This window comes from Ipomoea triloba, chromosome 12, assembly GCF_003576645.1.
Source record: "Ipomoea triloba cultivar NCNSP0323 chromosome 12, ASM357664v1".
Classification (NCBI taxonomy): Eukaryota; Viridiplantae; Streptophyta; class Magnoliopsida; order Solanales; family Convolvulaceae; genus Ipomoea; species Ipomoea triloba.
The window spans coordinates 6,213,604-6,224,478 of NC_044927.1; the positions used below are offsets into that span (position 1 = coordinate 6,213,604).

Below are 10,875 nucleotides of genomic sequence, written 5' to 3' on the forward strand. Positions count from 1 at the left end.
TGGATAGTTGGATACTTGAATGTGTTAGTTGGTAATGGTATGTGAAAGGGAAGAAAGAATGGGAACGAAATACTTGAATGAGAAGCACCTACTAGAACCCCAATGACTGGGATCATAATTTCTCATCCCAGCAACCACTGTATTCATGGAAGGTCGAATATGGCGGCTTAAAGCATCCCAAAATGAACAAAACAAAACATTTCGGCCGGCTAATGTCAAAATCATAGTCAAAATTGAGGTCCTCTCTGGGGTTGGTGGGAGGGTCATGAGTCATGATTTTAAAATATTTAAATCCCAAAATGCCCCAAGGGTCGTACTGAATTTTGGTTCGTCCCTCGGGATCACATCATTATAAAGATTTTTACTTTTCAACTTCCTCCCGAATGCATGTTATAGTCCCTCTCAAGTGGTCTCCTGAAAGTGTAAGCCTAGTCTCTTTCACTACCTAAATCTTTGTTAGTAGTTGGCCGGTTCTTGTATTTCTGCTTAACTTGTTCTTGCATTAGGTGGGCTGTTCTTGTTCTTTTCAATTTTTCCCAAAATTCTTGCTTCCAATTTTCCGGTCATATCTCTTAATCTTGTCTGGAACTGCTTTTTCTGGATCTGATAACTAGTTGGGCTTGTAGTTGGGACTAACTGTGTTTCTGTTGTGTGTAGATCAGAATATAATAAGCGATCATTCACTGAAGGAGTGATTAATAGAAGGTTTGGAGATGGATTCTGGTGAATGGTGCGTAGAGAAAAGGGGTTCATTTAGGAATGAATCTTTTAGGGACAATGACAATGTCCCAGAAACTGGTTGTCTCTCCATTATTGTTCTTGGGGCTTCTGGTGATCTTGCTAAGAAGAAGACTTTCCCAGCACTTTTCAACCTTTATCGCCAGGTGAAGTTTATAGATCTTTATTAGTAATTTTCTTTTGACTTATATCTTCAGATTGTGTACTATGTATCAGAATAATGGTCTTTGTTTCTTAGGAGTCATTAAATCTTTTAAGCAATAAGCATATGCTAACTTTGGAATTCAATGGGGGCAATTGCAGGGGTTCTTGCAATCTAATGAAGTTCACATTTTTGGCTATGCAAGGTCCAAAATTTCAAATAATGACTTGAAAGAACGGATCAGTGGGTGAGATTTCTGTTTGCTGTCCTTATTTCCACTCTCTGGTCTGGTTATTTCTCCTATCATATACTATCTATTTCCATGTATTTCACTTCATGACTTATCTCTTTATAGATTTGTGTGACTTTTTTCTATTGTTGCATTATTATGCTGATTCTTATTTGTATTTTCTTGTGTCATTTGCCCAATTCCTTAAATTTGTTCACTGCCCCAATCATGCTATTAAAATTTATTTTCATGTTCCATTCGTATTTGCCTTTACCCTCGAGATACATGAATCTATTGCTAATGCCTGAGTGCTATGGCTGCCCGATGACCTTTTGCCAAATTATCACAGGTATCTTTCTCAAGGGAAAGAGAATGCCGAAGAAGTTTCGGATTTTCTGCAATTGGTTAGTACAATAAAAATGAACGGTTTAAATACTCAATTATGTTGTATTTTCTAACCAATGATGTCCATATTACTATTCCGGCAGATTGAATATATAAGTGGTGGTTATGACTCTGAGGAGGGTTTCCAGACATTAGATAAGGCAATTTATGAGCACGAAATATCAAGAAACAGCACAGAGGGATCTGCTAGAAGACTCTTCTACCTTGCACTTCCTCCTTCAGTATACCCACCTGTCTGCAGAATGATAAAATCTTATTGCATGAATAAATGTATGCTTATCTTTTCATACTCTTTTTTTTTTTTTTTTTTTTTTTTTTTTTTTTTTTTAATTACTGCGTGTTATATTACTGGTTTCAAGTGCAATAATGTAACACAAAACCTATTTTAAGTACAAGGTGGTTTTCTTTAGTCAGCAGTCTTGTGCACCAGAGCAATTTTGTAGAAAACTTTTGTTTTCTACATATCTCTGATGTACTACCACAACAACATAACTTTACAGATTTCTACTGTTTTTTTTACAGCTGATTTGGGTGGATGGACACGCATTGTTGTTGAGAAGCCCTTTGGCAAGGATTTGGCTTCATCTGAGGAACTTAGTGCCCAAATAGGAGAATTATTTGATGAACCACAAATTTATCGTATTGACCATTACTTGGGGAAGGAGTTGGTTCAGAACTTGGTATGTATCCAGATGTTTGTATCTTTTCCAACTTTAGTTAATCAAATGTTTTTCTTGTTTATACTCTCACTTTTTGCAAAAAACAGTTGGTGCTTCGCTTTGCGAATCGTTTCTTTTTGCCACTCTGGAATCGTGACAACATTGCTAATGTACAGGTTGGCCCTCATTCTTTCTACCTCTATTTATATTACTTATCAAATATATCATAATTGCACTCCTTCGGGAAAATAACCTTGTGTGTGTACACACACAAACACATATAATCAGTTACCTTTCGAAAAAATAAATAAAATAAAAATAAAAATAAAAACCAACAAAAACTAAAACAAACAAACAAACAAAAAACCAAGCTGGGGAGATTATTAGATACCTGGAATACAAAATTTGGAACAAGTTTTACAAATGTGATTCACTCTGCATATTGCTTTGTTGATAAATTCCTTTAGTAATTGTGATTTTGGAGCATATACCTTTTAATTTTTTTTTTTCCAGATGCTGCTAAAAAGAATTAGCTTATGTTTGTCATATCTGAGGATTTCTAGGGTTTACCTCCTCGGAATGCATACTCTACTAGTCTACTATTTGGATGTTTCACTAGTTTTAGTGCCTATGTATATACATGAGATCATACCCCTTGCATTGTCATCTAGTCCTTTTCTTATTTTTAATTTTTTTCCTTGCAGATTGTATTCAGAGAGGATTTTGGAACTGATGGCCGTGGTGGATATTTTGATGAATATGGGTATGCTTATGTACAACATTCTATCACCCCCATTTTTAATATATAATTCTTATAACTCTGATGTTCTCCCAAATTTTAGTTCTTAATAATCTCATGCTTCTAAGTTCTAAATAGTATGGCTCTAAAACTACTTGCCATAAAATCAGAAATTTTGAGGAACATATGGAGTTCTAAAGTGGTCCCATTGTTTTAAAAGGCGAAGGCATGCCTTGAGGCGTTTTGTATTTTGAGGCGAGGCGTATTGAGGCGTAAGCCTCAAATATATATATATATATATATATATATATATATATATATATATATAATAGGAGAATGGTTATAGTCTGTAGCTTGATTAACCTACAAATGAAAGCCTAATCACACTATCAGCATAACAACATTAAAAAACATTTTTTTAGAAAAGGCTAGGTGTCACACACCCACACTCTATATGAAACAGCAGGCAGTACACCCATATTATTTATATATATACACACACAGAGGACGCTGGAGGTCGCCGGAAACTGTAGGTCACCGTCGCCTTGACGTCGCAGCTGCTTTAGGTCGCTGCGTGCAAGAGTTGAGGATTGTCCCACTTCACAAGTCAAAGTGTGACTCGCCTCAAAAAAACGCCTCAAAAAGCCTTGAGGCGCATATGAAGCGTACGCCTCATACGGCTGAGGCGTAAGCCTCTAATTCAGCCAAAGAGGCGTAAGCCTCAGTGCGTACCTGCTAAGCCTCACTCTGAGGCGGGCCTCAAGGCGAGCCTCAAAAAAGCCTTTTTAAACTATGAGGTGGTCCTACTATTTAATCTAAACGTTACTGTTGAAAAGCACATGCTTCTTGCTTTTTTTTTAAATAATATCTTTGTAAAACTTTATGCAGTAATGGTTACTTGAAACTGCTTTTTAATTTTTTATTTTTGGCAGGATTATACGGGACATTATTCAGAACCATCTCTTGCAGGTAATGAATCAATTAATGATATTATGAAATTGCATTGATTTCTATAACTATGGATTAATGTATATTGCTGTTATGCCTTCATTTTGAAACTTCTAATAGTCTGTCATTTGACAATGCAGGTCTTTTGCCTTGTTGCTATGGAGAAGCCTATTTCTCTTAAACCTGAGCACATACGAGATGAGAAAGTGAAGGTTCGTATCTAAGCATTTTCTAGATGTATTGTTTGTGCATAAATATAACATATCTCATTATATTTTCTTCTGTGCTGATAATTGCTTATAACATAAATTGATTTGAACTTAAGGTTCTTCAATCAGTGGTTCCCATTAAAGATGAAGAGGTTATTCTTGGACAATATGAAGGCTATAGGGATGATCCCACTGTTCCTGACAACTCAAACACTCCAACTTTTGCAACCATGGTTCTGCGCATACACAATGAACGATGGGAAGGTAAGACACCTTTTTGAGTTTTTTTCCATCTGGGTATCATTATTTTTATTATATTTTCCCGTTTGGAGTTTCATATTTTTAATATGTGGATGAAATTTAGAATTTGATGAGACATTTCTATTGTTGGTACTCTTGAAGTGTTGAGAAAATAGCTTTGCCAATTTGTTCTTATTAATATTTCTACAAATGACTTGTTGCAGGTGTGCCCTTCATACTTAAGGCAGGAAAAGCACTTAATTCAAGAAAAGCAGAAATTCGAGTCCAGTTTAAGGATGTCCCTGGTGATATATTCAAATGTATGTATCAGAATTCCTGCAAATTAATATCAATTTCCTGCCTTTATTTGTTTCGTTTTATAGGTTTTGTCTCTAGGCCCCTTTGCCTTTCCTTTTCTCTTTCCATCTTTTAGCATAAATCCACCTTGAATAGGGTGACTAGCATGACCACCAGCTTTATTGAAACGCAAAAGAGATTGATAAGAGCATATTTATGTTTGACTAACACATGCCAAGGCCTCTATAGTTTTAAACCTATAAAAAATTATTAAGAGTCCCACGTTGAAAATATAATAGAGAAGATATGAGTTTATAAGGTCATAGGTTAGACTAGCTAATTGATTGGATTCAATCTTTCAGTGTGGTTTGATTCATGTGCATTATAGCCCAATCTTAGATTATAACATGGTATCAGAGCCGTCTACCCATTCTTTTAGTAAATTCAGTTGTGAAACATTTCATCAGGTAAAAAGCGTGGGAGGAATGAATTTGTCATACGTCTCCAACCATCAGAAGCAATGTATATGAAACTCATGGTAAGACTTATCATGATATATAGAGTTATAAGACTGGGATTGTTGATTTATTTTACTCAGTTTTTGACTCGATTAATCCTTTGTGCAGGTCAAGCAACCTGGGCTAGAAATGTCGACTGCCCAGAGTGAACTAGACTTGTCATATAGGCAACGATATCAAGGGGTTACCATTCCAGAGGCATATGAGCGTCTAATTCTTGACACGTAGGATTCTATTCCCGTTTGTGTTCTCATCTCTTATCAGCTTTGCCTTAACATAGTTTTGCTTTCTCTCTTCAAATGCCATTAAACATTACAGCAATGTGGTTGAGAAGCCAGGAAACTAGGACCGAAGCTTCTATTTATTAAACTTTCTGTACACAAACAAACGAGACTTACAAATTTGAGATTTTATATATGTTGCAGAATAAGAGGGGATCAGCAGCACTTTGTTCGCAGGGATGAGTTGAAGGTATGTATATTCATAGCGGTCATATTTGAATAAATAAATATAACTTGATGGCGTGATTGATGATTGGTTATGTTGTGATCGTTTAGGTGGCTTGGGAAATCTTCACCCCGCTTCTGCACAGGATAGACGACGGAGAGTTGAAGCCGATCCCTTACAAGGCGGGCAGCCGAGGCCCTGTAGAAGCAGATGATTTGTTGCGAAAGGCGGGCTATGTTCAGACGCATGGCTACATTTGGATCCCTCCAACTTTATAGAATTCGGGTTTTAGACTATCACACTTTACAATAGTTTCTGCTACAAGCCAACAATCTTCTATATGTAATATGTGGCTGCCTGCCCTACCCTACCAAGTAAACACAACAACTCTTTTTGTATCCAATGAGTAATAAGCATCCTGACTTTTTGTTGGGTTTTTTGCTGGCTTTCTTTCTCCTTTTTCTCCATCTTATTTATAGAACAATATCAAATTTTCTACTTTCTATTTCCAGTATGACTTGGATACCAAAACCTTGTGTTGGTGCAAGGGTTATAGAATTTGAATAAATTGATTTGAAAGGGAAATAATTAGTGGATTGAAGCAATGGGGGGAGTGTTGCAAAAATCTTGTCTAGGCGCTAAGCACTGGCCGGCCGCCTAGCGTATCACAATAATCGGTGGTTTAGGTGGCTGCCTAGGAGACACTGACCGGCCGCTTAGCGTATTACAATAATCGGTGGTTTAGGCGGTTGTCTAAGCCACCTAGGCGTCGCTTAGGCGTTGAGTAATATATTATGGTTCGGTCACTTAGCGTATTACAATAATCGGTGATTTAGGCGGCTGCCTAGGCCACCTAGGTGCCGCTTAGGTGCTGAGTAATATATTATGATTGAACTGGGTTGTGATTCTTGCTTTTGGTTGGAAGAACATCAGTCATTGGAATCAAGAATCTCTAGAATTAAAGAAACATAGGCAAGCAAGATAAGAACAGCTTGGACGCCAGGTTTACAACTAAAGAAAGACTATAACTTGTCAATTTTCCATGGTTGTACCATGGACCATGGTCTATTTTGTATTGTGGTCTAGTTCAAAAATTATGTATTTATATTAATATATTATGTGCCTCAAGTTAATAAATTATATGCTTGCATTAGTATATTATGTGTCTCAAGCTAATAAATTATATGCTTGCATTAGTATATTATGTGTCTTAAGTTAATAAATTATGTGTTTGTAAATAAATTGAAAACATATAATTTATTAAGTATTATCATTATTATGTGCTTGCAGTTAACATATCATGTGTTTGTAGTTAACATATTATGTACTTGTAGTTAACATATTACGTATTTACGTGTCTTCAATTTATTTACAGACATATAATCGGTTAACTGCATACACATAATGACCCTGTTTGGTAAATAATTAGCCTATCAGCTAATTTTGGGGCTCATTTGACCACTATTAGTTGTTTGGTTAATAAGCTTTTTGTAACTCCAAAATACTAAAATTCAAAAGGCTACTCGAAGCAATATTTTCAATTAGTTTTTTGAGAAATTTCAATTAGTTTTTTGAGAAAAAAAATTATACCAAACAACTATAGCCTAATCTATCAAACAACTTTTTACAATTAGCTAATGTTATCAACTAATCATACCTTCTAACCCAATCAGCTAACCCAATCAGTCAACAACTATTTACCAAATAGGGCCAATATATTAACTACAAACACATAATTTAAATGTCATTTTGAGTTAGAGTTTATAATGCATGATAAACCTTGGTATATGGTATAATTTGCGGTCAAGTTTTCTATTTCACTTATACGTATTGGACTGAATTTTGAGGACAAAATTACAAATTTCCATATCCGAGAATTTTGAGGACAAAATTACAAATTTCCATATCCTTTATTCAGATTTGATATAATCAATTGCGAAGAGACATTATTTAAAAGACCAGAACACTAAATTTTTATTTCAAATATATGACTTATGAGTTAAGAAAACTATTAATTAATAATATATATGCGAATTAATCAATTTTACTGAGAATTAGTCAAATAAAATCATATTTTGGCCTCCTTGAGGGAGTGAAAACTACAGGCCCTTTGCTAACACTTCTGTATGTAGTATGTTGTTGTTTTGTTCTTTCCTTACATGGTATGCAAAATAATAAATAAATAATCATACAACGTATTGTACTAAAAAAAATTAAGGATGTTTGGTGCAAATATTAGAATCAGAATCGTAATTGAAATCAGATACTTGAGAATTATAATTGATTTAAGTGAGAAAACTCTCTTTGTTTGGTAGTAAATATGAATAAAATAAAAATAAATAATTAATTAATTAAAATTCTCTCTCCCTCTCTCTCTATGTGTGTGTGTGTTCTATATTAAATGTATGGATATAGATTTTTTTTCCTTCCTTATTTTGGATTCCATTGTTCAAAAGTAAGGGAGGAATTGATAATAACTTTAATTATTATAAAAAGATTTAAATCCAATAAAAGTCAAGTAAAAGTAAACAAATAGGCATGATAATAATAGATATAAAACATTCCGTATAATAATAGGGTACAAAAGTCACCAACTAAATGTGACCTTAATACAAAATCATTTTAGAATAAATAATATTGTATTAGTAAACTACCATGTAGTGTAATGACATCGCGTTTACCATTTTAAGTTGATGGTTATAAGTTCGAACTTGAGGGTTATATTCTTTGGGCTAAAAATGTTTTAAAAATATAGAAAGATACTATCTTATAAAAAATCATGAGTAATTTTTTTAAATAATAATAATAATAATAATAACAACATTGTATTATATTACTTTAAGCGGAGTTTCAATAATAGCATTATTGATCACAATTCTTTTTGTCAATGTGTGTGCTGTGCAGGGTATGTTATTTTCGTTTTCCTTGTTTGACAAGATTACAAGAATACAAATTTTTATGTCAGGCAAGTTGATAATGACCCATATCATCACAATTAAAAATATATAATACATACAATTGCCTTAACCAATTATTAACTACAAAACCTTTGAAAAGCAATTAAATAATAATAATTATAACTCTTCTATCAAATTATTCTGTGGATCCAAGTCTACCTTGCAAGATAGATTCAGTCCAAAAATACGCAATTTATATATTGAATGTTCACAATTTTTATATACTGAACGTTCACAATTGACATACTGAATGTTCAAATTTTACATATTGAATGTTCACAGTTTTATATACTAAATCTTCACAATTGACATATTGAATGTTCACAATTTAAATTGTGAACATTCAGTATGTAAATTGTGAACAATCAATATATAAATTGTGTATTTTGACATGGGTCCGTGGACCCGGGTCCATGACATAACTGTTCAACTTATTCAACCATAATTTGTTAATTGGATTAAGATATCACTCTTTGTCATTGAGAATTAAACTTGAAACTTTGTATTTACCAAACTAATAGTCTGATTAATTTAGCTGAGATTATCCTCAATTTGTCATTTATTATTTAATAAAAATAACTAACATGTAATTTTATTATTCAAGAATTTTGTCCCAACATCTAGTTCTCTAACTAATTACATGTTAGTCATTTTTATTAACAATGAAAATTAAATAGATGACTAATTGTGACAAGTAAATGAATATTTGTGTGTGTAAACTCACGAGGTATTTTGAATCTTTCTCTGTCAGTTTAACGATCCGGGTCAACCCGACTAATCTCCACTCTCTCTGAAAAGCACATGAATTGGCCCAAGGAGAATTGTCCAAATAGTTAAACACTACAAATGGAATTTTAGTTAAAATAATTATATAAATAAATTGTATATCTATTATTTGGATAAAAGAAATACGGAGTAATTATAACTAAACGGTAGGAAAATTATGTACTCGTGATTCGTGAATAATTAACACGTACCAAAGATTTAAATTTCAAATAAATATTCGCATAGGATGACATTTAAGGCTATTTATGAACCATAAGATGTGAACAACTAAAAACGTGTACAAATCGTGAATTTCTTTAAATGTCATTATCTCCTATTGTTTTAATTTAATTTTTTGTTTTCAAAGACCCTTTACTATTCATTTGCCAAATCAATTTTTAACGATTATCTCAAATTTTTAAAATATGATGTTTTGTATTTAATATATTTTTTAAGATATATATTTTAAATATATTCACTTTTATTATGAGTGGATTTGAAAAATAATCCTAGAGTATTTTCATTTTTTAATTTATACCTTTCACCTTTAATTCGACCATATTTGGTTCTTTTTTGAAAACACCATATTTGGTTCTTAAATGATCACTTTTACTTATAATTTGGTCCTTTGTTAAGAAACACAGTACATTTGGATGCATCAATTATAAGAGTAAAAGTGTAAGCTATGGACTTATTTGATAAATGACATATTCATCCTTTTGGCATTTTGATGCCAACAGCATTGTTTGGTAAACAAATCCATGAGGTTGTGCCATGTAAACATCTTCATGAAGGTGACGTTGAAGGAAGGCATTATTGACATCCAATTATTGCAACTTCTAGCCTCTATTTACTGTTAGGCTTAAAACAAGCCTAATTGTTGTAGGCTTAATAACTGGACTAAAGGTATCATGATAATCCACACTAGGTCGTTGATGAAACCCTTTAGCAACTAATAACCTGGCTTTGTATTTATCAATTGAGCCATCTTGGAGGCGTTTAATGCGAAAAAACCCCACTTGCAACCAAGAAGATTTTGCAAAGGGTTAGATGGAACAAGCTCCCATCTTTCGTTTCTGATTAAAGCTTCAAACTCATCATTCATAGCCTGTCTCCACTTGGGATCTTTCTATGCTTGAGAAATGGTAGTAGGCTCAATGTCAAGGGGTTTAGATATGACAACAGTGAGATTCATTTTGGCAAGGGGTTTGCGAATGTTACTTTTGGATCTAGTCACCATGAGATGAATATTTTGAGAGATTTGTTTCTTTTTAGGTAATGTAGGAGAATTATTATGACTAGGTGACTCAATGGGAGAACACTCATTCAACAAGGAGTGGATGCTTGATGATAATGTAGGAGAGTCATGTTGTGAGGTAGGTAGATGTCCAAGTGATATGGACTAGGTGTCTGGTGATGATGTAGTCAGGCCATTTTGTGAGACAGGAAGGTGTTCGGGAAATGAAGTTGATGTATCTGATGAAGTGGCTGGATTTTCAAGTAATGTGAGGGGATTATCCAGTGAGTCATTTTGTGAGGTAGTTGGGTTATTTGGCATATGATGAATCCTGCGGGTAATTGG

The 10,875-nt window shown here is 33.6% G+C and overlaps 1 protein-coding gene across 3 annotated transcripts; it reads left to right on the forward strand.

Annotated features, from left to right (window-relative positions):
• Window positions 1-292: 292 nt before the first annotated feature.
• On the forward strand, window positions 293-6,026 carry LOC116000141 (glucose-6-phosphate 1-dehydrogenase, cytoplasmic isoform). 3 transcript variants are annotated; one of them, XM_031240173.1, is made up of 16 exons: window positions 293-422; window positions 658-884; window positions 1,042-1,127; window positions 1,459-1,513; window positions 1,598-1,784; window positions 2,037-2,194; window positions 2,281-2,349; window positions 2,878-2,936; window positions 3,845-3,881; window positions 4,001-4,072; window positions 4,186-4,333; window positions 4,534-4,629; window positions 5,074-5,144; window positions 5,233-5,348; window positions 5,550-5,595; window positions 5,682-6,026. In XM_031240173.1, the coding sequence occupies exons 2-16, from the start codon at window positions 714-716 to the stop codon at window positions 5,847-5,849; spliced, it is 1,539 nt and encodes a 512-aa protein (XP_031096033.1). In that variant the 5' UTR covers window positions 293-422; window positions 658-713; the 3' UTR covers window positions 5,850-6,026. The 3 variants fall into 3 exon arrangements, with proteins under 3 accessions (XP_031096033.1, XP_031096035.1, XP_031096034.1); XM_031240175.1 differs by having other exon boundaries at window positions 309-422; window positions 663-884; XM_031240174.1 differs by having other exon boundaries at window positions 363-506.
• The last annotated feature ends 4,849 nt before the right edge of the window (window positions 6,027-10,875 follow it).